The 26,937-nt window shown below is 39.0% G+C and overlaps 3 protein-coding genes across 6 annotated transcripts; 1 reads left to right on the top strand and 2 right to left on the bottom strand.

Annotated features, from left to right (window-relative positions):
* Positions 1-938: 938 nt before the first annotated feature.
* Positions 939-6,538, bottom strand: LOC108411626. Of its 3 annotated transcripts, XR_001856580.2 has the most exons (6): positions 6,515-6,538; positions 5,821-5,876; positions 4,504-4,593; positions 2,505-2,602; positions 1,371-1,472; positions 939-1,281 (listed from the first exon to the last, which is right to left on the bottom strand). XR_001856580.2 is itself a non-coding variant. In XM_017683280.2 (3 exons), exons 1-3 carry the CDS (start codon positions 2,834-2,836, stop codon positions 1,065-1,067), a joined length of 651 nt encoding a protein of 216 aa, XP_017538769.1. In that variant the 5' UTR covers positions 2,837-4,422; the 3' UTR covers positions 939-1,064. The 3 variants fall into 3 exon arrangements, 1 of the variants encoding a protein (XP_017538769.1); XR_005130284.1 differs by lacking the exon at positions 5,821-5,876 and having other exon boundaries at positions 6,515-6,530; XM_017683280.2 differs by lacking the exons at positions 4,504-4,593; positions 5,821-5,876; positions 6,515-6,538 and having other exon boundaries at positions 2,505-4,422.
* A 289-nt stretch (positions 6,539-6,827) lies between these two features.
* On the top strand, positions 6,828-13,697 carry cdk2ap2 (cyclin-dependent kinase 2 associated protein 2). Its single transcript, XM_017683279.2, has 4 exons — positions 6,828-7,450; positions 10,940-11,031; positions 12,118-12,238; positions 13,375-13,697. Exons 1-4 carry the CDS (start codon positions 7,396-7,398, stop codon positions 13,440-13,442), a joined length of 336 nt encoding a protein of 111 aa, XP_017538768.1. The 5' UTR covers positions 6,828-7,395; the 3' UTR covers positions 13,443-13,697.
* Positions 13,698-13,976: 279 nt separating this feature from the next.
* On the bottom strand, positions 13,977-26,897 carry LOC108411622 (aryl hydrocarbon receptor interacting protein). Of its 2 annotated transcripts, XM_017683276.2 has the most exons (7): positions 26,789-26,897; positions 25,490-25,672; positions 24,505-24,693; positions 23,841-24,017; positions 21,388-21,529; positions 16,760-16,989; positions 13,977-15,272 (listed from the first exon to the last, which is right to left on the bottom strand). In XM_017683276.2, the coding sequence occupies exons 1-7, from the start codon at positions 26,885-26,887 to the stop codon at positions 15,267-15,269; spliced, it is 1,026 nt and encodes a 341-aa protein (XP_017538765.1). In that variant the 5' UTR covers positions 26,888-26,897; the 3' UTR covers positions 13,977-15,266. The 2 variants fall into 2 exon arrangements, with proteins under 2 accessions (XP_017538765.1, XP_017538767.1); XM_017683278.2 differs by lacking the exon at positions 24,505-24,693.
* Positions 26,898-26,937: the final 40 nt, after the last annotated feature.

Consider the following 26,937-nt stretch of genomic DNA (forward strand, 5'->3'; position numbering starts at 1 on the left):
CATGTGACAGAGTCTGGAGATGCTGTGGAGAGCGATCTGCTGCCTGCAACATCCTTCAGCATGACCGGTTTGGCAGTGGGTCAGTAATGGTGTGGCATTTCTTTCGAGGGCCGCACAGCCCTCCATGTGCTCGCCAGGGGTAGCCTGACTGCCATTAGGTACCGAGATGAGATCCTCAGACCCCTTGTGAGACCTGATGCTGGTGTGGTTGGCCCTGGGTTGCTCCTAATGCAGGACAATGCTAGACCTCGTGTGGCTGGAGTGTGTCAGAAGTTCCTGCAAGATGAAGGCATTGAAGCTATGGACTGGCCCGCCCGTTCTCTAGATCTGAATCCAATTGAGCACATCTGGGACATCATGTCTCGCTCCATCCACCAATGTCATGTTGCACCACAGACTGTCCAGGAGTTGGCGGATGCTTTAGTCCAGGTCTGGGAGGAGATCCCTCAGGAGACCATCTGCCACCTCATCAGGAGCATGCCCAGGCGTTGTAGGGAGGTCATACAGGCACGTGGAGGCCGCACACAATACTGAGCCTCATTTTTACTTGTTTTAAGGACATTACATCAAAGTTGGATCAGCCTGTAGTGTGTTTTTCCACTTTAATTTTGTGTGTGACTCCAAATCCAGGCCTCCATTGGTTAATAAATTTGATTTCCATTGATTTTTGTGTGATTTTGTTGTCAGCACATTCAACTTTGTACAGAACAAAGTATTCAATGAGAATATTTCATTCATTCAGATCTAGGATGTGTTATTTAAGTGTTCCCTTTATTTTTTTTGAGCAGTGTATATTAATAAAGTTAATGTAATTCCAAAATAACATGAATCTCTTTTCATTCCTCTATACACTTTTAATTAATTTCCTAACAGCAGAAAGTTAATGTAATGTTTTTGGAGAAACGTGGTGTCAACAGGAAGGCCAGTCATCAACATCCAAGGCTGTACAAGTGTTATTACAATGATCACTGGAGACATCAAATGCAAGACACACAGAAGTCAATAAAGACAAACAAATGTAAGGCTACTGGCTATACATACCGCTTCATTTTTGCACTGCTTTTTTAGCTTACTATCTCTGACTCTTCTTTGAAAAGAAGTCGTTTTATAACAATTTTATAACACTTTCCCTCAGTGGTTTCGGAGGTTACTGATATTTGGCCAGCAGACTGAAACACAACTTTGTCATGCAAGCCTTTGCTTTTCGTCCTGGATAACAGTTCAGCTACGTCCGGTTTCTTGGACTTTATCCGGCCATCTTTGTAGAGTTCTTCCAGGTAACTTAAATACAAAGCATATTTGAAACAATGTGAATATTGGGTAAAATATCGTAATTCAAAACAGAACGGTTTAGTATTATGTCAACAAACCTGTAATACGTCACCACCTTCTTGCTCAGAAGATGAAGCAGCTCATCTATACGTCTGTTTGCATATCCTTGAAGAAACTGGTATTTCATACTGAAAAAGAATCTTCAAAACAAAACATGCTCAAAAATCTGCTGATGTACTGAAGGTGAATGAAATGATAGAAAGAGCAAGCATTTACAGAAAGTAGTTTGCCATTTAAATATCATCTGTAAATGACTGGACATGTTTTATCCATAGTTACCTTCTTCACACACAGACATACACAGAACACATCAGACAGTAATATTTTTAAATGTTTTAAATCTTTTTTAAAATTAATGAAGTTAGTCAAAATATTAAGCTAAACTATCCTTACACAACTCTGTAAAATGACTGAAAAGCACAAAATTAAAATGAAAACTATTAAACCAGTGGCTCCCAAACACACTACTGAAGTACGCTTTGTAGCGCACATTTTTTCCTGTTCTAACATGACCACTTCAATTTAGGAAGCACTTGTGGCTTCGTTGCAAGTTAGCTAGACTAGGTGTTTTAGAGCAACACTGAAATATGCAGGAACAGGATAGGTAATCATTGCAGTATACTACAGATATATCCATACCTCTCAGCCAAGTTATTGGTTTCACTATTTTGGCGCCTTTTAAGTCAGCCCTGAAGACACATAATTTTATCAAAGCAACTACAATATTGTCTATTTTATCGGCCTAGGAGGTGGCAGCCCTATAAGCCTGTAAGGACTATGCCTTTAATATCAGCCTCAAAGTACATGACTGAGTATTATTAAAGAGGAAACAGCATGAAATGACCATTGGCCTTCGTATCAGCCTGAGAGGTGATGGTCTTTGCCATTTGGATTATAGTGTCTTGTGCATCATTTCACATTGCAAGTGCAGGAGTTAGAACAAGGTAACTGAGCCAAATGAAACCTGAAAATTCACCAGACAGAAGGAATACTTGAATTAAAACTGTCACTGTGGAGTTATCCAGTAACCCTGATTTGTGAAATATCCCTGCAGTATTCATGTAAACCCATCAGAATATATTACATATCATGCTAAATATACATTTACAAGCCAAGATATGTTCTTCTTATTCATATGTAATGTACCCCATTATTGGACCATTTAGTATTACCTTGGTTGAAAAGGACTGGCACACTCTTGCAGCTCTCTCTCTGTAGATTCCTCGCTTAAAATAAAGAAGGCCACTGGGACTCCACGACCTTGAGGAGACTTAATGATGACAGCATAAAATGCAAATCCATACTGAGTTATACCCTTGTATGTAGCATCAAGGTATATCATGTCAGACCTATATTTCTTCAGTTGATCTCCCTGCCAAGGTGTGCTAAAAACAATGATGAGTGCCTGCTTTTCAGAGTGTGAAAGAGGCTGGTAGTGGATGACATCATCTTTAAGCTTACTTTTGATTAATCGGTCCACACTAACACAGTCATTTGAATCCATGCGACTGTGTGCATTATAGCTTTTCCATACAAAAGTAATATCATCAGGTGTTACGTGGTACTGTCTGTCCTTGAGATACAACTTGCTGTCCGACCAGTCTTTGCAACAGAGCAGTACTTCAGCATTTGTATGACACTGCTGAATGAGGGTATACAGGGGTTGGACAATGAAACTGAATTGAACCTGTCATTTTAGTGTGGGAGGTTTCATGGCTAAATTGGACCAACCTGGTGGCCAATCTTCATTAATTGCACATTGCACCAGAAAGAGCAGAGTGTGAAGGTTCAATTAGCAGGGTAAGAGCACAGTTTTGCTCAAAATATTGCAATGCACACAACATTATGGGTGACATACCAGTGTTCAAAAGAGGACAAATTGTTGGTGCACGTCTTGCTGGCACATCTGTGACCAAGACAGCAAGTCTTTGTGATGTATCAAGACCCACGGTATCCAGGGTAATGTCAGCATACCACCAAGAAGGACGAACCACATCCAACAGGATTAACTGTGGATGCAAGAGGAAGCTGTCTGAAAGGGATGTTCGGGTGCTAACCGGGAATGTATCCAAAAAACATAAAACCACGGCTGCCCAAAACACGGCAGAATTAAATGTGCACCTCAACTCTCCTGTTTCCACCAAAACTGTCCATCGGGAGCTCCACAGGGTCAATATACACGCCCGGGCTGCTATAGCCAAACCTTTGGTCACTCGTGCCAATGCCAAACGTCGGTTTCAATTGTGCAAGGAGCGCAAATCTTGGGCTGTGGACAATGTGAAACATGTATTGTTCTCTGATGAGTCCAACTTTACTGTTTTCCCCACATTCGGGAGAGTTACGGTGTGGAGAAGCCCCAAAGAAGCGTACCACCCAGACTGTTGCATGCCCAGAGTGAAGCATGGGGGTGGATCAGTGATGGTTTGGGCTGCCATATCATGGCATTCCCTTGGCCCAATAGTTGTGCTAGATGGGCGTGTCACTGCCAAGGACTACCGAACCATTCTGGAGGACCACGTGCATCCAATGGTTCAAACATTGTATCCTGAAGGCAGTGGCGTGTATCAGGATGACAATGCACCAATACACACAGCAAGACTGGTGAAAGATTGGTTTGATGAACATGAAAGTGAAGTTGAACATTTCCCATGGCCTGCACAGTCACCAGATCTAAATATTATTGAGCCACTTTGGGGTGTTTTGGAGGAGCGAGTCAGAAAACGTTTTCCTCCACCAGCATCAGGTAGTGACCTGGCCACTATCCTGCAAGAAGAATGGCTTAAAATCCCTCTGACCACTGTGCAGGACATATACAAGTCATTCCCAAGACAAATTGACACTGTATTGGCCGCAAAAGGAGGCCCTACACCATACTAATAAATTATTGCGGTCTAAACCCAGTTGTTTCCGTTTCATTGTCCAACCCCTGTACAAGTAGTTAATGAGATCAGGGTGAATTCAATTAACACTGCTCTCTAAGGGACGGTTAGGATCATGTGCAGAGTGGTAGCTCATCAGTTGTATAATGCAACCTTTATAACAGTTTTTGCTTACAAATGTGAAAGATACTTTGGCCCCACATCTATTGGCTCACCATACCCACAAATTTGCCAAGCCCATTTTCTTCAAGGTAGTGCAGTTGTGATGACATAAAGGCATCTTGACTCTCACCAGACAGTATTTGAATTGTCCTCTTTATATTAGGATTTGTTTCTTTTTGAAGAGAGTTCTCCACTGCTGCAATCCAGTTTGCCTCCATTGCTGGAAAATAAAGCATATATTTCACAAATCTATAACCTGATTTATAACATTATACACTGACCAGCCACTTCATGAACTACACCTACCTTGTATATACACTCATTGCCCGTTTACCAGCTCCACTTACCATATAGTTTTTTCACTTTGTAGTTCTGCAATTATAAACGGTAGTCTATCTGTTTCGCTGCATACTTTGTTAGCCCAGTTTCACCATGTTCTATAATTTTCAGGACCCCCACAGAGTAGCACTGCCGTGTGTCTGATCCATTCGTACCAACACAACACACACTAACCACCACCGCCTCAGTGTTACCGCAGTCCTGAGAATTATCCATTGCCCAAATCTGTGGGAGGCCTGGCCATTAAAGAACATGGTGAAAGGGGGCTGACAAAGTATGCAGGGAAACAAATGAACTACAGTCTATAATTGTATAAAGCACACCTATAGATGGAGCTGATAAAATGGACAATGAGTGTAGAGGTAACGGCCATTTAAACAAAATATGAAATATCAACATATGCATGATATTAATAAAAAAATGCAATCACATGTGGTTTCATCACATATGTAAAACTATGCCTAACATTAAATAAAGACTGCTAATACAACAATCAAGGAAAACACAAAAATGATTATTTATTTATAAAAAGTAATTTTGCATATAATTAAAGTAACACTAAAAAAGTGGCCATTGACCTTCTAATCAGTCTGTGAGGTGTCAATATTTTGTCAGTCGTTCAACATGGCACCTTTTATATCAGTCTTAAAGTAAATTGGAATTAAACAATGTTAAACAACAATGTAAAATTATCACTGGCTGTCTAATCAGCTTTGGAGACATCTTAAGTAAGTCTTGTTATATAATTGATAGTAAATTTCCATTGGCCTTCCAATCAGCTTGAAAGGCAAAAGGCCTGGAAGGCATATAACTAAACACTACATAAGTAATCACTGACCTGCTAAGCAGCCTGCCTGATGGCAATATTTCTATATCAGCCTTTTAACTTGGCAACTTTTACATCAGCCTTGAAGTAAATTGAAACATAAGCAATATCAAGCAACAATATAAAGGGTAAGCCATGTTAAATAGATGACAGTAAATGTTCCTTGGCTTTCCAATCAGCCTGAAAGGTAAAAGATGTTTTCCATCAGCCGAAGAGGCTAATTTACTTCACATCAGCCTGGAAAACATATAGCAAAGTAACTGCAAATAAGTGATCACTGACCTTGTAATCTCCCTGTGAGGTATGAACAGTAAGTTTTCATTGGCCTTCCCATCAGCCTGGAAGGCATATAACAAGCAACAATTTGAAATGATCACTGGCCTTCCATTTCTACTTTAAGATCGCTTTAATTTTACTTCATCATAAGTATATTCTAACTCAGAAGAAAGCCAGAGCAGCTTTAATATATAAATATCATGCATCTAATTATGTACAGTTTGTTTCATCAGCCTCTGCAAAGTGCAGTTAAATCAGCCTGGAAAGCATCTAGGTATTTCCAGTATCTGACTTGGAGGCAAGTACTCTGTACATTACAGAAATCTGATAAACTATGTAATAGCCATAGATCTAAACTTCTAATCAGCCTGTTTTCGTGTCACTTGCATTGCAGTCAGACTGAAATGATGCATATTTTCCTTTTAAAATACCATTCTGACCTCACTAAAAAGACAGCAACATTTTATTTATATGAAGGATAATCCTCCTGTTTGTTTTATTCCTCTCAATTTCGACACATCAACGCTGTTTTAGCTAGCCTACTAAAAACATTTAGAGCCGCTGCTCCATTTAGCCCTGCAAACATAGGTAATGAGTAGTTTTCAGTCATTTTATTGATATTTCCAACAATGCAATCGTATTTACAGCTGATCTTACGTTACAAACAATATGTGTTTACGTCTTTATGTTTATAACTCACCAAATATGCTGCTGCAGTAGCAGCAGCGGCGGCGGCAGCAGCAGCAAGGACTATACGAGGCAGAACGGACTGAAATTTTGAATCCCACCGCGGCGCCGTGATTCTGCGACCTGATTGGTTAAGTTGAAGGTGGAGCTGTTTGACGATGCTGTCATTTGATTGGCTGTGATCGAGGGGGCGGGATGCAGTCTGGAAGGCTGAGCAGCCTGTAAGTCCACGTTCAGGGCAAACCTCTCCATTGTGCACAAAATGACGACTATACAGTTGTCGTATCCAGTTCCGCGTGTTGACGTAGAACGTAGGAATCAGCGTAATGACGCATGCATTTTTTTTCTTGGGGGGGGGGCACATCAGCAGCTTTGGCATCATCAGCGTTTGAAATATCTCCAAATTTTCTCGCGTACGCTATATATTGTTCATTTTAAACGCCTGCAATCGGACTCTTCGATAGCGAACAGTCTGTCTATCGCAAGAAGCGTCCAAAATATTCACTTTTTAAATCGCAGAAGTATAATTAGTCCTGGTCGCCGTGCTAGCTTTTTTGTCTCCGGTTAGCAGCATAGTAAATGAGACTGAGCTGCCACACTTTTTATTTTTAATCTTTACTTTTATACAACGCGAAGTAATCAGAACGGTTTCTGCTCTGTATATTACTGAAAAGGTAGTCAGGATTAAAGACCGAGGAATTGCAGCAGAAGTTTTTTTCTTGAATTGAAGTTAGATGCCGGCCGGTAAATAGCAGCAACATTACCGCTGCTAATCCGACCGAGTTCAGTTTGAGCTGCTTATTAGCAGTTTATTGACGTGCTGCTCCGTCGACAGTAACACTGAGATAACAGCCAGGCCTTGCGACAAAAACGGAAGAACAAACCAACATCAGCATGAGTTATAAGCCAATAGCTCCTGCCCCTGCTGGATCCAACCATACACCTCCAGGTATAGCAGCAATAAAACTTTTGTCTTTCGGATTTAAATGACTTTTAATAGTAGCTATTGAGAGAGAAAATAATGACCGTACAGTAATTTGCATGTATGTACACTATATTGCCAAAAGTAATCACCTATCCAAATCATTTCAATTTATTTCAATTTGAATTCAAGTGTTCCAATCACTTTCATGGCCACGGGTGTATAAAATCAAACACCTAGGCATGCAAACTGCTTCTACAAACATTTGTGAAAGAATAGGTTGCTCTCAGGAGCTCAGTGAGTTTTAGCTTGGTACTGTGATAGGACGCCACCTGTGCAACAAGTCCAGTCGTGAAATTTGCTCGCAACTAAATATTCCACAGTGTGTTTCAACAAAATGAAAGCAATTAGGAACGACAGCAACTCAGTCACGAAGTGGTAGGCCACGTAAAATGAGGTCAGCGGATGCTGAATCACATAGTGCGTAGAGGTCGGCAACTTGCTGCAGACCTCCAAACTTCACGTGGCCTTCAGATTAGCTAAAGAACAGTGCATAGATAGCTTCATGGAACGGGTTTTCGTGGCAGAGCAACTGCGTCCAAGCCTTACATCACCAAGCACAATGCAAAGCAATAAATGCAGTGGTGTAACGCACCACCACTAGAGCAGTGGAGACGTGTTCTCTATAGTGATGAATCATGCTTCTCAGGCTTTATTACAGTAGCAGAGTAATAGAAGTAAGGCACTCGGTAATAGAAATGGGAAACAGTATAAACATTATAAAAAAAATTAAAGTTAAATCTCTAGACTATTTACAGCAGAATAAGAATTAAAAAAGTTGCATAACATCTGTATTGCACTTATGAACATAACGTATTTACATTCTGAATGTGTGTAAAGTGTATGTGTGTATGGTCTATTGGGAGCAGTGCTGGTTGAACAGTCTTACAGCACCAGGAAGGAAGGACCTGTGATAGCCAGATGCTGCCAGATTCTCATGGGAGGAGTTCTCCAGCATGGATGCTATCTTGTTTAGCATTCTTCTTTCAGTGTCCGTTCCCTGGATGTTCACTGCTGGAGGAGGATGTGTGCGCCTGTGGAAATCCACCACCAGTTCTTTGGTCTTCCCCACATTGACCTGTAGGTGATTCCGCAGACACCAGTCCACAAAGTCCTGAATCTGTTCTCTGTACTCTCTGTCGTCCTCATTTGTGGAGTCATCAGAGAACTTCTGTTGGTGGCAGTTTGATGAGTTGTGTGTGAACTCTGCAGTGTACAGAGTGAAGAGGAATGGTGCTAACACCATTCCCTGCGGGGCCCCTGTGTTACAGACCACCATGTTGGACACACAGTCCCTTGTCCTCACATACTGTGGACGGTTGGTGAGGTAGTCCAGGATCCAGTGCATTATGTGATGGTCCACCCCTGCCTGTTCCAGCTTGTCCTTTAGGAGCCCAGGCTGTATGGTGTTGAAAGCACTGGAGAAATCAAAGAACATGATTCTCATAGTGCACCCAGGCTTCTCCAGGTGAGAAAGTGCTCCATGCAGCAGGTAGATGATGGCATCATCCATCTTGATGCCAGGCTGGTAGGCAAACTGAAGTGGGTCCATAGATGAGATCATCATAGGGCAGAGTTGTCTAAGGACCAGCCTCTCCAGTGTCATCAGGTGTGATGTCAGTGCAACCTGCCTGTAGCTGCTGAGGTCCTTTGCGTGCTGCGTTTTCAGCAATGGCACCACACAATATGTTTTCCACAGTTGTGGTACTCTCCCCAGCTTCAGGCTTGTGTTGAAAATGTACTCCACTATCCTACACAGCTGATCATGCTCCCGACTTTCTGGGAACAGTTTGGGGACGGCCCCTTCCTGTTCCAGCATGACTGCGCATCAGTGCACAAAGGTGCCTAAAGACATGGATGAGTTAGTTTGATGTGGAAGAACTTGACTGGCATGGCGTCTTGAGCTTAACCCGATAGAACACCTTGAGATGAATTACATTTACATATTTGGCTGATGCTCTTATCCAGAGCGACTTACAATTTCATTTTATTTTTTTTTTACACAAGTAGGCGAAGGTAGTGTTAGGAATCTTGCCCAAGGACTCTTATTGTTACAGTGTAGGGTGCTTACCCAGGTGGGGGATTGAACCCTAGTCTACAGTGTAGAAGGCAGAGGTGTTAACCACTACACTACACCAACCACTATTAGATCATATTAGAGCATAGACTGCAAGCCAGGCCTTCTCATCCAACATCACTGTCTGACCTCACAAATGTGTTTCTGGAAGACCTGTCAAAAAATCCTATAAACACATTCCTAAACCTTGTGGAAGGCCTTCCCAGAAGAGTTGAAGATGTTATAGCTGCAAAGGGGGGCAGACATCATATTAAACCCTATGGAGTAAGAATGGGATCATTCTTCATATGTGTGTGAAGACAGACAAGCAAATACTTTAGGCAATATAGTGTATGTATAAATGAATGAATGTCACCATGCTGCAGAATTTTGACTGGCCACAAGGTAATTGTGCTTTCCAGCCACAAGGGCCCATATCATGGGGAAAAAAATGATTTTGATTTTGTTAAATGAGCTAAATGTAATATGTAAACTTTAAATATGCAAAGTTTCAAAACCCATACTGCTTGCTTTTTAGTCCAAATATGGAGACCAAGCTGCAATCAGTCTTTAAGTTGATTAATTTTGTGATCTCATTACAACCATGGCATTTACATATATATTTGCCTATTCAGCATGCAGCAGTGTAGCCTCTCGTTTTGTAGTAGGCCTCATGCCCATGTAAAACTCTGAGTCTAAGGTGGCTTTCTCTGTAAGAAAAGGAAAAATGTAACTGACGATATGGACTGACAACTTCACCAAAATACCTCATCATTTATAAGAACCAGTGACACTTAGGGAGTGGAGGAATGTACACAAGAGAAATCTGCGTAGACATGGAGTTACTAATATACAACAACTACGGGGTGACATATGACTTCAGAGGTCTGCGAGGAGCTTTTAAGACCAGGCAGCTTTTACAGTGCAGTGCAGTCAATTAGAACTAGAATTATAGGTCATTTGCACATTTGCATAACGATTTTGAGTCTTGCTTCCGATCTAAATAAAAGCAAAAAATGTGCTGTGATTGTATTTTTGTGAAAGTTCAGGAAACCTGGATTTACACAGGTCAGACTGAGGCACAGATAAAGGGGAAATTATACAGGGCTATGGCCATCTGTCTTGTGACATAAGGTTTCATGATGACATATTGTGTGATTTGTGTTTTTTGTGTACAGTGCTGTTCTCATTCTGACACTAAATGCTCAGATAGCAGGCAGTGTCAAGGCTTCCAGCCACTTGGTTTACACTGGCAGCAATTTCCTTTGCATGACACGTCCGCTGCTAACCTATGCTTACTGGTAGTATGTGGTCAGTGAAATTGCTTAAAGGTTGCTTTTTTTTTGTAAAGGCTTTCCTGTGTTGTACTGCTTATAACCTCAGTTCTCTTTTTGTCTCAGGATCTTGTGGATCTTCTCCATCTCTGCCCTCCTCTTCCAACTTCAGACCAGCATTCAGTGACTTTGGCCCACCATCGATGGGCTTTGTACAGGTAAAATAACTCACACTTGTATGTGGAAATTGGGCACTTTTGTTTTCTGCCCACTTGCATGTGGTGTTGTTTTGCCCACTACTGTTTTTTTTTAATCACAGCAGTTTTGTGCTTATCTTACTTTTCTTATGAAAGGTGGCAGACCTCACTCTGAAAAACTTCTGCGAGACAATATATTGTCTTTGTCAGAACAAAACTTTGTAGTTGTTTTTTCGTACAGAATTTGAAAATAATGGTTGCCCTTTACGATGTCTTTTTGTCACAATGAACGGAGCAATAAAAGCACTCATCTTGTTTTATGAACTTTTATTTCTTCTGTAAAGTTACTACATTTATTACAATTATTAATTGTGTAGCATATATATACAATTTTGTGCATCATGAAATCTCATTTTCATGATTGGGTTTGATTATTTTGGTAGCGTTCAATTTATAAAAAGGCTCAATACAATAAGGAAAATGTGGGCAGCAGTTTTATTTTAGTTTCAAATTCAACTTTATTATTGGTAGTAGTAGTAATATGTAACTACTGCTTATTATAATTGGTTATAAAATTTAAAAGTTAATGTAGTTGAATCACCACATTCAAATTAATGCATTTTTACCCCTGTCTACTTATTTTTTGCTTACCTGTTGTTGTTGTTGGTAAGACTGGGCAGTATCCATGCCTGGTGTGTGTATAGAGTATTTTAAATCAGTTTGAATATGGATATGTCATTGTATTTAATTCTGGGAAATAACTGTTATACAGTTATGTTAATCTGTTTATTCTCCAAACTACTGACAGTTAATCGACAATCACTCATACTAGCCTCCCTTTTTAATCTCTTAAAGGGCCAGGTGCCTGGAGTGAGCCTTCCATTCTTTACTCCTGTAACTTAAATCAGTCAGTTTGCATTGTTTTAATGTGATTGTTTTAGGATGTAAAAAGCCTGGAAATCTCAAGACTTTTCAGTCTTATCGTTGTTTGGAAGTCAGGGTTTCCACCAAATGTATATTTTCACTGATCCTTAGGAGAGCCTCGAGCATGAGGCCGATGTTGGGATGAGGTTGTGGCAGATGTTAACTTAATCCTTTTATTTACAGCCGGTAAAGGTGTCGCAAGGCTCCACCTATAGTGAACTGCTATCAGTCATTGAGGAGATGAGTCGTGAAATTCGCCCCACTTATGCTGGCAGTAAAAGTGCTATGGAGAGACTCAAGAGAGGTACAGCAGCCATCCAATGATGGCTACACATATAAAAATTCACTTGACATAACTGTGTGTGTATGTACACAGATCAGCCATAACATTAAAACCACCCCCTTGTTTACACTTATTGTTTATTTTATCTGTTTCATATAGATGCATGTTGCAGTTCCATAATTACAGACTGTAGTCGATCTGTTTTTCTGCAAACTTTGTTAGCCCCTTTTTAAACAGTTCAGGGTGGTCAGGGCCCCAGAGGACCAGCATAGATAAAGTATTATTTGGGTGGCAGATATTATCAGTCGCAACACTACTGTGACACTGATGTGGTGGTGTGTTAGTATATGTTGTGCTGGTATGAATGGAGCAGACAAAGCGGTGCTGCTGGAATTTTTAAACACCTTGGTGTCACTGCTGGACTGAGTGTAGTCTACCAAATTGTAGAACTGCAGGTGCACCTCTATGGAACTAATGAAATGGACAATAATTGTAGAAACAAGCAGTTACACACAAGTAGTGTGTAATGTTATGGCTGATTGGTGTGTATCCCAAAGTCACAAATTTTAAAATGCTAAGAGAAATAGTTTATTACCTTAAATAGCAGCATTACAATATCATTGTTTTTTTTAACATAATCAGTTTGTAAAATTTTATGTTTTAAGTAACAAACTAGTTTTTCTTGAAATTTTGTTAAAATATGGTATATTATCATAATAGCAACTGCAATCTGTTATTGTATAATGTCAGTATTATTACAATCTGTTAGTTGCCAGTCTTATACATGGTGCTAAAACCGTAAACAGAACAGCTTAGGGGTATTTTGTACCTTGTGTTGTCCTCTGTGCATTTACTAAATCTAATTTATATGAAATCTAATGTTAACACAATTTCTATTGGCACAAACACACGCTTATAATTAACCTGGAATAAGCGTGATCATCTTAAGTACATTTTTATCATTCAATGAAGAGTGGGATTTTTGTTCTATTAATATAAAGTCTTGGTTGTGTGTATTGAATATAGTGCCCACCGTTTATGTGGAAATGTTTAAAGTTAGTTGGGATGTGTAGTGAGGATCAGAGGCTTTCAATTTCTGCACTCTAACACGCTCTAAAAGCTATTACCCCCCCCCCCCCTTTTTTTTTTCCCTTCAGGAATCATCCATGCCCGTGCTTTAGTGAGGGAGTGTCTAGCTGAAACGGAGCGAAGTGCTCGTACATAACATATGCCTACAATCTCTTCTTCAGTCTTTTGTCTGTCTAATGTGTCTTCTCTTTCCCTCGTGCACAAAAAAAGCATTTCTGTTAAAAATGCATAGTTCAGCCCAAGTTCTCCTTGCTGCATATGTGCTCCCACCTAATTAGTGCTTATTCCTTGTAGCACAAGTTTTTTTGTTTTTTTTTAACTCAACTTTTGCAGTTCTGTATTTAAATACAAAAAGAAATGTCAGGTTTTGCAATTAAACATGTAAAATGTCCACGTCTGTGTGCATGCTTTTTATATTTTCATGTCCCTAGCAAACCAGAGAAAAATAAGATTAACCGACAGGAGTGAAAATGGATGATTTAAGGTTGGAAATGTGTGTACAAAAGTAATGGCATATTACATATGGAACCTGTATATGTGTGTATTTACACACACACACTTTATTTATATAAGTATAACATTTTCTATATATTATATAAATAAAATTAGACACACATGTAAATTTGGAATCCTTGTAGTTTATACAGGGTTAACATTGAAACACAAAACATCCAGGTTCTTGTCTTTATTTGGCTTGTTATAACAAATGCAGTCTGCTGTTTCAGTGAAACACACAAGGCATATTACAGACACCCATTCAGTGCTTTTTGTACAGAACTGTACAAACTTGCCATGATATTTACCACTGAGGAGGCTAACTTTTTTTTTTTTTCTTTTTTTCACTTAGCAGCTGGCCATTGGTTCCTCAAGCATTTCTATGTGTCACAGTGGTCTGTGAATTCTTATGTATCCTGTCTCAGACATATTTTGAAAGGCTTGTTTAGGACCATCAAGGTGAAAGTTTGCATATGAATTCGTCAAAGTATAAATCGAAGTATACAAGCCTACATACAAAGACCACTGACATGAAAATAAAGATGAGAATACAACAGGAACTATCAAAGGTTGACACAGATACATAAGATAAATAAAGGAGGACAGAGCAACAGAGTAGGGTTTTACAATAGATATCACTTGTTTAAAGTTATAGCAGTATTGGCTATTGCAGAAGGGATATTGCCAAAGCTTACAAGACATTGAACATACAGCTAATGTGTAATATTTTGCACTATGAGGACTCTTGACGAATTCTCACATATCTTTGTCTGTATGGGTGTTTATGAATCAAGGCATTCAAATCATCCAACAAATATTTTGGTCAATATAATACAGGCCAATCTTTTAACCATGTCACATGATCAATTCTCCAACTTGTGTTTTGCAAGTTATTAAAACCATCGCAACTGCTATAATGTAGCAGTACTATCGCAATATCTTATTTTCCATATTGTGCAGCCATGCATTAGTGACAAGAGTACTTCATAAGCTAATTGTCTCAATCAGGAGGTTGAATCATGTCTTCGTGTGGTGGCTCTGCCTGTATATTACTTTAACTGCATGTAAGCAGTCTGCTGCTACTCTCCATAATGTATAACAGACTTTTTTTTTTTTTTAACAAGTGTTAGTTCAGACTGCAGAATTTCAATGTGTGAAACCCTAAAAATATTAGTTAGGCAAGCCTTTGTCATCCTTTTAATTTCTGTAATAAACCAAAAATAAGTTACATTTCATTGTATAATGGGATCTATTACAGACATATAATATTTTGTGCCTGTTAACTGTGAGTGGTATGATCTGGATGGGGGAATGAACATGTGGAAAGGAAAAAAGGAAGCTGCTTGTGTCTGCCTAGCTAGAGTCATGAAAGGCCAAACAGAAGAGCATTCACAGGCTCAAATTTATAGTGCCTCAACGACAGAACCTCTCTTCATGGTCAACAAAAGAAATGTCCATATTTCTTTCAGCTCTGAAAGTGAAAAGAAAAAAAAAGATTAGCGGCAGTAAGGCTAATAAACAAGTAAATAATAATTACAGTGATTATACTACTAATAATAATACATTTCATTGTAAGAATGCACTTTGTCTTAAAGTGCTTAAGAGATCAAAATACTGATGACACATGGTCTATAAACATTTGGGGAAACTTTGCTTTTCAAACTTGCAATAAATTCAAATGATTGTCTACCCTTTCAGTTTGCAATTACTTACCATATTAAAATCTCTGCAGGAAAACAATATTAAGTGTAAATATTTAAATCAATATTAACGACAGTGGCTACTTTGGAAACAAAGCCAAAAACGTTGTCTATTTAATATTATAAATAGACAGGGTTTTTAACCTGGGGTTTAAACTACTTCTGTGCCAAAAGAGTTGTAAGATGTGTTTTTTAACAACAGTTTAGAAAAGAACACAATCACATCATTATTTAGGATAAATCTGCTATTAAAACCAGGAATAAAATTTGATGAACATGAAGCTGACTGGTGAGGCTAAATATACCCAAAGGTGCGCAGAGCTCTTATATGCTAACAAAACCTTTGGATATTTTCTTCATAATTAAAAAAATAATATTAAAAGCCTAGTGGCAAACCATGGCATTTAGAGCAAGGTCTTCAGTTTAGGCAATAAGTGCTAAAACTTGGTTAACAAACAACAAAAACAAAAAAATACAGAGCATAACAATTGAGGTGCACTCCACAACTAAGCATGAGATAACTACAAAGACATAGAAAGCTGAATAGACATCTGTCTCTCCCATCACAGTTGCTCCAAAATCAATGAAATTGCATCCAGATAATGTTTAATGCAGAAACAATTACTACCACAAAGATAATTCTAATTTCCACTCACATCTGTATGGGATTTCAAATGTTATGTTGGCATAAGCTAGTGATGGTGCAAACTTTTGGTAGCACTAATGTATATATTTGAATGCTTTAAAAACAATGTTTAATAGGATATTGTAATATATATTTCACCTTGTATGCTGCATGTTTACTGTGACTCCTTCAGTAAAGAGCCCCAACGTAGAGGTGCCCACCCCATTTTCAGTTTTTAACAATTAAGTAAAAACTGGTTAGACTACAACTCCTTCAGTACTATAAAATAGACTTCCAGAAGGCCTGACATGACGCTTCTTTCCTCACATAATTTCTAATTATGTTTCCAATTTCCTCAATTTACAATTATGTTTGTGCTTAATCTGACATAAGGCCTCTGGTTCAGCTTCTATTCATAAGCGCAGAGTTCAAATACAACAAACACGTTGATCCTATGAAACAAAGACAAACTAAAAACACATTTAGTAGTCCTAGAAATATAGTTCTAATTCACAGAAATCAGGCCAAGGGGTTTCTCTGTCTGAAAATGTAATATTTCTTAGAATATTTTAAGCTTTTGACAGGCAAAGCATGTGCACTTCAAGTTAATGCTTGATGCTGACAGGGACTGACCGTAGTTGCTGTTGTTGAAGTGCTGCTGTAGTTGAAGAGATTTCTGTAGCGTCCCTTCTCCTCTTTCTCCTTCTCCCGGATCTTTTCCTCCATTGCTCGGATCTCCTTGGCCACCGCGGGGCCCAGAGAGGGGTCCAGTGCTAACACCTTAGCAAAATCTGCCCTGGCCTCAGCCTCATTCCACACTGCTGCATGGGCCTTCCCACGCTTAAAGTACGCCTTCAGATTATCTACAGGAAGGAAACAAGAATGAACTCAGTGACCTTAAACTTAGCCAGTCAATGAAAACTGAGCTCAAGTAATGACAAATGGCACCTTAAGTACACTGAAATGTACAGTGTAGTACAGACAGAGAGAACAAAACCTTTACATAGTAGCAAAAATGCATTCCAAATGTAAACTGTGCATGGCCTACTTGAATTTACTACTTGAGTTACTTTTGCAGGCTTTTTCCACACTAAGAGGAAAATCCTGATTTGGTCAAAAGCAAATCCTAATGATCAAAATCTTCTAATGTCAAAATTAAAGAATACCTGTAGAGTCAAACTGTTTTCTAGGGGTTGAAGCTTGGAAAGAAGTAAACAATGCATAAATGAATGAGTAAAATAATGTCATGAGTCCAAGTGAAATATGTGGGAAGCAATCTAAAAGGAACTAATCTGGCTGAGTGCCGCCTGGAATAAAAAAAAGGGAGATGCAGCTCCGAAAAGGAAAACAAAGAGTGGTACAGCTATGCAAAAAAAACCAAAAAAAAAAAACCAGAAAGAGCAACGCACCCAAGAAACAAATTAGGCTGTTTCAGAGAACTTGTAGAGATGAGAATGACCACTCTTCCGGTTTTCTCAATGAGCGCAAATAGCCAATGAGCTGCTCCGTTCGCCAATCAATCACGCCCTAGCAGTAAAGCCCGCCTTCTGCTGCCCAAAACCCATTTGCTGTAGAAAAAGGAAACCTGTAGGTGAGTTTTTTTTGTTTTTTTTTGTGAGTTTTCTTTGTTCCTTGTTTAACTGTTTCATGCGAGTAAGCTGGACTTTGAACAGTCTGCGTAGTTTGATATTGTGTTAAATCACTGTGTTCACAAAGCATCCTGTGTTGAAATGCAGTAGGTTAACAGTTACATGTTACTTAATGTTAATCAAAACAGCAGTAAGCACTAATTTTGCGTATGTTTGATATGTATAACAGCATGTTTATCAAGTGAAATAAGGCACTGAAGCTTAATAGTTTCTTGAAATAATTACAAATGCTGTTTTTTGTTTTTTCCGTTTTTCACCTCACAACTAAAACAAGCCACTGTGTTAAGCTACTGAACCTGCCAAATAAAAAAAAAAAAAACGCTTAATCATTGAGTGAAATCTGATCAAATAACTCCATGTAGATAGATCAGTCCCTTCAAGTGGGGAAGCTGTACATATCCAAGAAAATAACTTGACAAAAACCCCTTTCAGCTGTCTCTAAAGATGGATAATATGGCATAAACATAACATCAAGAAAGAAAGCATTTTCACTATATGCAACATATACGTAAAACATTTATTATTTTATGGTGCTTGTGAACAAGCCATGAACAAACAAACAAAATGTACTAACATAGTTTTTAACAGAATTACTTTTTTTTATTCACAAAAATAACTTTTTAAGAAGGAACCAGAAGAAAATTAGTACACACAAATTAATTAAATAAGATGATGTCATAATGGGCCGCCATCCAATCATGGCACAAATAAGATTTCTTGTTTCAAGTTGAAGGACTGGAACCACTTTTACAGTTTTTGCAGCATTGAAGGGACAAAATAGACAAATACTATGCGTTTTGCAAGAACTGTATTCTTAATATAACATAGCCACCTTCATCATCATTCTGATCTGGTTGTTGACAATCAGCTAACGTCACCACAACTCAAAGTCAACCTACAATTAATACCATTTTTAAGCAAAACTTCCTTTTTGGGTTTATTTGCAAGGACCTTCACCCATACAGTGTAGTTGAAAATGAGAGTTTTTGCTCTTTCACTGATAATTTTATTCCAGCATTGTATGCAGAGATGAGGGCAAAGGTGGACGATGCTCTTCAGCCTGCTGAGTGTTGCACTCACATGCGACGCATGGACTTAAAGAGCCTCACAGAGTCCTCTGTTACCATCACTGCTCATTTTATTCACAGCGAGTGGAAAATGCACTCGTAGGTCCTTTAAACTAGGCAGATGCATGAGTCTCACACCAGTGCCCATATGGCAGAAGTGTTAAAGAAGGCTACACAAGAATGGAAGCTTACTGAAAAAGACCCAGTAGTCGCTACTGACAACTCATCAAATATGTCTGTAGCTGGTGTGCTGACAGGATATCAACACATTCAGTGTTTTGCACATACTAAACCTTGCATAACAGCATGCCCTTGAAACTGGCAGCTGTTGCTAGACTGCTTGCGAAATTTCGGAGAATTTCTGTCTTCTTTCAGAGAAGCACCATCTCTATGGATGCACTGAAGAGAAGCCAGAGGATGATGGGCCTTCAACAACACAATGTTGTCAGATGGAACAGCGCCTATGAGATGCTTTCTTGGCTTCTCAATCAACAGCCTGCCATCTGTGCTGTCCTCTTATTTCCTGAGGTAAGTTGTTTATTTAAAGGGGAACTTCACTGATTTTGCAAATGACTTAATCATTCAATGGTTCAGATGTAAAGAAAATCATTCAGAGTGGTTGGGTAGTGAAATGCACCTTTCTAGAAAAATTTACAGTTAAAATTGTTTGCTATTGTACTACTAGGAACCAGACAGACATTGTTATGTCTACACTACAAATATCACCATTTCATTTGCTATTCAAAACAACCAGTGAAAAATACATGTCATAGGTTTTTATATGTTAGGCTGATGATGCTAAAATAGTGCTAAACCCATAAATTGTTTTCTCAGGGTACTACTTATTCCTTACAGCATTCTGCACGTACCTCTCCGGCCTACATGTGTATTGTGCTTGTGTAGGCGCCAATGCATCGCAAAGTGTCAACAAAACTCATGGTTCATGTAAGTATTTATCAGAGGAGCGGTGACCGATCACTGCTGCACCTTGCTGGTTAACTGTTCAGAGTGGTGGTGTTTTCGGTTGCCATTACAGTGCACAAAGCAAGGACCATAATGACATGGATGAGAGAGTTTTGTGTGGAAGAACTTGACCGCAACTCTACAGAAAACCTTTGGGATGAATTAGAGGAGAGACCTTAGAGGCCAGGCCCTCTCATCCAACATCAGTATCTGACCTCATAGATGTGCTTCTGGAAGAATGGTGAAAATTTCCCATAAACACACTCCTAAACCTTGTGGAAAGCCTTCCCAGAAACTGTTATAGCTGCAAAGGGTGGGCCCACGTCACATTAAACCCTATGGATTAAGAATGGGATGTAACCCAAGTTCATATGCGTGTAAAGGCAGACAAGCGAATACGTCTGGCAATATAGTGTATATCAAATCAATCAAAAAGTCATGCATGAAAATTTTATTTAATAGAAATGTTGACTAGCTGTGAACATGTTTTCAAATAATAATGTAAGAGGTGTCAGTTTTTTACAAAAGGATGCAGACTTGGAAATGGAGAATAATGGAGAACAAGCACTGAGAAATATGCTGCTGAACAGCTTGACAGCATGGGAATGATCCTTAGACTGCGCACACTAAAGAAAAAAAACAGCACCAAAGAACTCACAGTGTAAGCTACATCCAAATGAGTTCAGAAAATACCAAAATGTTCAACCTCTGTCGACTACCAGATGACCCACTGAATTGGTGAAAATCTCAGGTACAAGGGTTGTACTCCTTGTTAAGCTGGCACAAAGGTACCTGTATGTCTCAGGGACCGGGTACCTGCAGAAATAATCTTCTCGATTGCTGGTGACATAATTACCACACAGAGGTGCACACTCACTTCTAAATCAGTTGCTGTTCCTGAAGAACAACATGCATTTTTGAGGATTAACTGAAACATGCCCAGTTTACATAAAATAAGTTGGTTATGCCTGTTAAGCACTGAAATGTGTATTTTTTTAATATTTTTGAGAAAGAAATGTGCATTTTGCAATAATATATATGTATACATTAAAGTAATAGAATACAAGAGGGATAATATTGCATCATGAGATGCCCTGTGACTTCTACCTCTATTCATCGCCTTTCCATCCTCTCCAAGGCTGTTGTTGGTGCCCAGGGGTCAGCCTGGTATAAGCGATACTTATTAGTCCCACAATGAGAAAATTTCACCTCCGCATTTAACCCATCCGTGAAGTGAAACACCACATACACACTAGGGGGCAGTGAGCACACTTGCCTGGAGCGGTGGGAAGCCTTATCCGCGGAGCCGGGGAGCAGTTGGGGGTTAGATGTCTAGCTCAAGGACACGTCAGTCATGTACTGTCGGTGCCCCATATACTGAAGAGCATTTTGGTGGAATTTATAACAATAACTAAACGTCATATTACCAACCCCAATGTGTCTGCTTGAGTAATAACCCGACTTGGCTCATTGTCCTTTAATATCTGCTCATTCTTTTGCCAAGTAAGTTTTTCCTCTATATGAAAGTATATTCATGCTGTCTGTGAGAATTTTTATTCAGGTGTCTTGAGGCAGTGTTTACCTTCATACTTGTTGAGAAGCGAGGAGCAGTGGTCCAGCACTTCATAGTATTGGCCCAGCATCAGCTTACACTGGCAGTAATTTAGCAAGAGTGGAGTTATCATCTGATCCAGTTTAATCCACGCCAAATCACCAGGCTGCTCCTGTAGAAAATGTTGGGAAAAACAATAATCAAAAAATGTTATGACAGGAGATCAGATTTTCTTTTTCACATGACAGCCACTTTGGCCATTAATACTGAAATACTTATTAGGGCAATAATTCAACATTCTGATTAACCAGAGCATCAAAAATTTATTATATTGTTACATACTGCAAATAAAATCTGTTTAACCACAGCAGATGACATGGCTAAAGATTGGCACTAAATGACTTTTACAAAAATTACGTTTGTTTGTTGCAGAAGTGCACGCTCAGAAATGTCCAAAACTGGAATCAGTCAAAGTTTGCTCCAATCAAGCAACTGGCTTCTGCTAATGTATTATTTAGATTTTTAGCAAATCTATGCTGCTGTTTTAGGTTAATTACACTCATGTATTTGAATGCTGCTGCTACTGCTATACCAAATTGTTGTACAAGTATGCATGTGATATCAGTAGGTAACATTTTTCATTTAGGAATTAAAGTTTTAGAATAAAAAAAAAACCTCTGCAGAAAGACTTAAAACTGTTAAGGCAGTGACTTTAGTTTAAAGTGTTAACAAACATTGAATAAAATCAGCCAAAACATTTAGCTATCTGATTTGGCCATAAAGAAATCGGAATCAAACCTAATATTAATGGTTGGTGCACCTACAGATTACTGGATCAATTGAATGCCAGACTGCAGATACCCATTTTGATATCAGACTTAGTAACCTGCTTGGAATTTAGTCGTTGGTTTAAATAAGTACAATGTATGTTAACTATTTAGCTGTTAAAATCTAGCTGACTGTAAATGACAGGTAGTAGCTAGCTATGCTACATTAGTTACCTTATTTACTTAGTTACTGTGGAGAAGAGTGAGTTTTGTTCCACGTCAGAAAAACGCTGCTGTACAGCTGTAAGTACATTTCATGGTTTTGATCCCCATGCCTCATGTCTCTTTCAACAACTCTGTAGCTCTGTACCACAGTGACAGCAGGAATCGCATCCAACGAGTTCAGGTTATGAGTTTTACCTCTTGCTGACTGAGCTGTAGTTAAATGCCCTATAAATCCAGGCACGCACACTGTGATTTTTAGAAATCTTCCACTTTGGTGACACTGTACATTTAAATAGATTATTGTGTACGAACAAAGCCTACAATTTACATACTCACATTACATATTAGTTTCCTAGACACTTCTGTATGAAACATCAGTAGCTCTCCTGTACTGTCTGACATGCTACACAAAAAGCAAGCTCTAAAGATTATTATCAATAAAGCAGTTTCATGCATGGCCACAGCATCAGCACACTACACTATCAGATGGTATCTGTATCAGAGAGTTTGGTTGTTAAAATTATTTTTTAAAGTGACCGGTATCTGACATGTCTAAACAGGTAACATTACTGAACTAACCCACATACGCAAAACACTGATCCACCCCACATACTCCTCCAACAAAAGCAGCAGCCATATGTCCTGTAAGATTTAAAATTTTAAGGAACATCAAAATCAAAGAAAGTGACAATCCATGTGAAGGTTACTTAACTTCTTTGCTCCTGCTTTTTAAAAAAATTATCTGCAAAGCAGCCTTCATTTGAACAGCTGTTTATTTAATCTCTAATGTTAGACAGATTCATGTTTATGTGTTAATGGTACTCACACCTGTCTCACTTATCCTCCGAAACCTAAGATGGAAAACATGACCACAGGGACAGGCATTTTGATGATATTGCTGTTGCAGGTGCAGTAGTAATGGACAAAGCTAGAGCTAGACAGTTAAAAGTGCAATTACAACTTTGGCTTTTGTTTTTTTTGTATTTTTACCCGATCTTCTGCCCAATTTAGTCATTTCCAATTCCACCCGCTACTTAGGACTCCCCCCAATCACACGATACTACCAATGCTAGGAGGGTGAAGGCTAGCACAGGATTTCTCTGAGACCTGTGAAACCAACCACCACTTCTTTTCGAACTGCTGCTCACTCAACGTCACGGGACAGCCGAACGCACTCTGAGGAAAGCGCCAACTGCCAGATCTGTTATGTCACCTAACAGATGCCTGCACTGACTAGTATCGCATTCAGTGATGGGGGAGAAGGAGGGCTATCCTACCCACCCAGAGAGAGCGAGGCCAATTGTGCTCTCTTGGACTCCCAGCTACAGGTGGCTGTAGCATCACCAGGGATCGAACTCACGATCTCCTGATGATAGGGCCAACACTTAGACAGTTGTACCAATCGGGAGCTCAGCTGTGGCTTTTCAATGGGACATGTGGTGACTTGTTATGCTTTAAGTCAACTCAGATGTTTTTTTGCATTTTTCCAACCTTCATCTGCAGGTTCTTCAGACAGGCAATGGCATTGTAGTATTTTTCTGCAGCTGCAGCAGTCTGTCCCTTCTTGAAGAGCATGTTGCCCTCCTCATGGATTTGTGGTACGGCCTGCAATTTCTCCTCATCCGTCATCGCCCACGTCTCTAATGCAAAAGAGCCTGGGGGCAAGACCTGGTGGAAACACGGTGGAAACACACAGGAAAGAAAAGCTGTCAGAACCTGAACTGATGAGACTTTTTTTCTTGACCTGGCACAGTATATTAATCTAAGAACTCTCTTCTAATTGTTAGTTACTGGCAATTTGCCTTGGATTTTGATTTAGTTTTGAAGCAGAGCCACATAAAATCTATGTAATCTGTCATTGTCTTTTGAATACCTTTCTTCTATCCATTATCACAGAGAAGTGAGAGATTAAGATGTATTGCATTCTTGTGACCTCAAATCCTAATCCATACTTACTGTCAATGCAAGATGACCAATTCTCAGTGATTCTATTGTTTTTTTTAACATTCAAGAAAACATCTTTTTCATGAGCTTCTACCGATGCATGTAACACACATTGAAATCACCATGCTACCCATAGTTTGCACAAATTTAGGAAACAATTTGACAGCTGTAATAAATTAATATTTAAAGGCAATTCTGTCTTTGATCTCACCTCTAGGAGTTCGATGGTGAAGACCAAAGGCTGGGGGTTTGCCTGCAGGTGGTCCAAGTCAGCATGGCCCAGTGAGTGGTGAGAGTGTACCTGAGCGATTCCACAACAATGTCTCTGACCCTCTAGAGGATCTTTCCCCACACTAATATTCCGTAATGACTGGGAAACCAATGGGTACAGGGCTGTGTGCTAGGGTATTAGGAGCATTGAAGAAAGGAGATTCAGATTAGCAATGACAGTTTAACAGTCTGGGCTGCAGCTCTCTAACATGTCACACTTCAACCCCTTAAACCCCTTAAACCCCCTTATTTCATTTCACCATCATGACTACATATTAGTTTCATAGGTCTTACTGAATAATTCATAGTAGTTTCACAGTAGTAACTCAGTAATTCATAGCAAACACTGAATAATTCATTGTAGATTTAAAATAATTGACTGTATATAGTGAATGACTCATTCATTGTACTTTAATAAGGGTTTAAAAGCATACATGCATGTATATTGGAATGTTAAGATCCATTTCAATTATAATAAAGTCTGAATTCAATTTTGCCTAAATACAATTCACAGGTGTTTATCAAACATTACATTTTGGGAATGATTTCTGTATGATGTCTGTATTCCATTACTGTGTAAATTTCAGTCACATTTTTGTATTCAGGGTAAAACTATTCTGAACCATACCAAAATAGTCAAATCTAAATCTAAATTTCAGGTTTTATAACATATTAAATAATTTCTAAAAGAGTTAAAATCACTGTCAGAGATTAGTTACTGGGCAATAAATATAGCTTCAAGACTGAAAACTGAACAACACCTCTAGAGCTTAAGAGGTTTATGCTTATTATTATACTTGGGTACTCAAAGTTAGACATGTTTCACCATGATAACGAGTAATCGGGTGTTTGTGGGAAAACTAAGCAAGGCTTATCCATTGGCTCAGTTAGCAACAGTGTAACTTCTGTCAAATCCCATAACTGACCTTTATGTCACAGGTGAAGTCAGCTACTTCTCCAGGTCTCATTGTGGCGATCACCCGCTCCCAAACCGGCAGCTTAAACTTCTTCCCTAGGATAAGCTCCATGGGTTTACTCTTTCCTCCCATCATCCTGGAGTCATCCAGCACTGTACCATCACACAGGTTGGTGCGATAATGAAATATGACCTAAAGGCAGCATAAAGATAATTACTTCAATATCAAGCTGTTACTGTTGACATGTACCAACTAATAATGCCTTTTTACACTATGTGGCTGTTAGATAAATTTCCTTCGGGATCAATAAAATATCTAGCTCTATCTGGTAAACCTGCAGGAAGATGGATCCCTATGAGAAGGCTGCTTGTTTAGCTTTTGTAAATGTATACAGAAAATTTCACCTGTTCTAGTAAATTGTTTCATCACAGAAAAACAATTCACTGGGATCAACTGTTCAATTGATAAAAAATATATTGGCATAGGAAATTAGATTAGGTCGATATTTCTACTCAATCTCTGATGATGTATTTGTGGCATTCCAGAAGAGCAGCCTGTCTTACGAGGCTGAGCTATGATCTTAAAATATCGTTATTTTATTTATTTTACTGCACTTGTCTACCTACAAAAATAATTGTTAGCTAGGTTATATTCCTCTATAATGCTAATGCTGATTAATAGATTTTTACATGATGTAAGTGGTTATGTATTAGCATGTGTGCAAGAGACGTATCAGGTATCAACATCCGATGTCGCTGCACGAACACAATACAATTTAACGTTAGCACGATTATGAAATGAACATTCTCACGTAAAACATTAAATGAATGGGCATGATGGCGTAATACATAAGCGGTAGTGCAAAATTACTTTAAATTTATCTTAGTTCATGCAGATAGCTAGGTTAGCTTTAAAAATCGTTATTTTGTCCAATCGCTATTCGTGATGCACATCTGTTTTACCGACATGATGATTCATATTCGTAGGGAATGATGTTGACCTAGTTAACTAGCTAGCTTAAGGATGAAAACAAACGTATGGTTACGTTACATACGGGTACCCTCTCTAAACATCTTAGCTAGCTGTTAGTTAACATAACAGTTAACTCAAACCACATAATGACATACAGTTTCATGTTGAAGCTTTAAGTTGAAATAAGACAGGTTAGCTAACCTAGCTTAGCTAAGAAGGCCAAACAGCCTTAGCAGTTGTCAGCTAACGCCAGCTACACTAGATGGATGGGCTTCAGACATGTTGCGAAATAAACCTTTTTACGACATGCTTTCCTATAGAAATGCAGATCTTTACCTTTGTACCATCGTGAAACGATGGAAGCTCTCCTTTACCCGGAGAGAGCACTTTTTTCTGAATGCCATCAGCACCGAGCTTGGTAGCAACTTCCTCCATTCTTTTCAATCTAAAAAAATAATGCACAACCAAGCGTTGGCTACGGGAGG

Source organism: Pygocentrus nattereri, chromosome 5 (genome assembly GCF_015220715.1).
Source record: "Pygocentrus nattereri isolate fPygNat1 chromosome 5, fPygNat1.pri, whole genome shotgun sequence".
Classification (NCBI taxonomy): domain Eukaryota; kingdom Metazoa; phylum Chordata; class Actinopteri; order Characiformes; family Serrasalmidae; genus Pygocentrus; species Pygocentrus nattereri.

Excerpts from the sequence above, each read along its gene's own strand:
- LOC108411626 (XM_017683280.2), bottom strand. The coding sequence starts at position 2,836 with ATGGATTCAAATGACTGTGTTAGTGTGGACCGATTAATCAAAAGTAAG. Across the intron at positions 1,473-2,504 it reads GCCAGTCCTTTTCAACCAAG|ATTCTTTTTCAGTATGAAAT; the intron begins GTAATACTAAAT and ends TTTGTTTTGAAG. Across the intron at positions 1,282-1,370 it reads AAGGTGGTGACGTATTACAG|TTACCTGGAAGAACTCTACA; the intron begins GTTTGTTGACAT and ends TTTGTATTTAAG.
- cdk2ap2 (XM_017683279.2), top strand. The coding sequence starts at position 7,396 with ATGAGTTATAAGCCAATAGCTCCTGCCCCTGCTGGATCCAACCATACA. Across the intron at positions 11,032-12,117 it reads CATCGATGGGCTTTGTACAG|CCGGTAAAGGTGTCGCAAGG; the intron begins GTAAAATAACTC and ends TTTTATTTACAG. Across the intron at positions 12,239-13,374 it reads TATGGAGAGACTCAAGAGAG|GAATCATCCATGCCCGTGCT; the intron begins GTACAGCAGCCA and ends TTTTCCCTTCAG.
- LOC108411622 (XM_017683276.2), bottom strand. The coding sequence starts at position 26,887 with ATGGAGGAAGTTGCTACCAAGCTCGGTGCTGATGGCATTCAGAAAAAA. Across the intron at positions 24,694-25,489 it reads ACTTCACCTGTGACATAAAG|CACACAGCCCTGTACCCATT; the intron begins GTCAGTTATGGG and ends CTAATACCCTAG. Across the intron at positions 24,018-24,504 it reads TCACCATCGAACTCCTAGAG|GTCTTGCCCCCAGGCTCTTT; the intron begins GTGAGATCAAAG and ends TGTTTCCACCAG.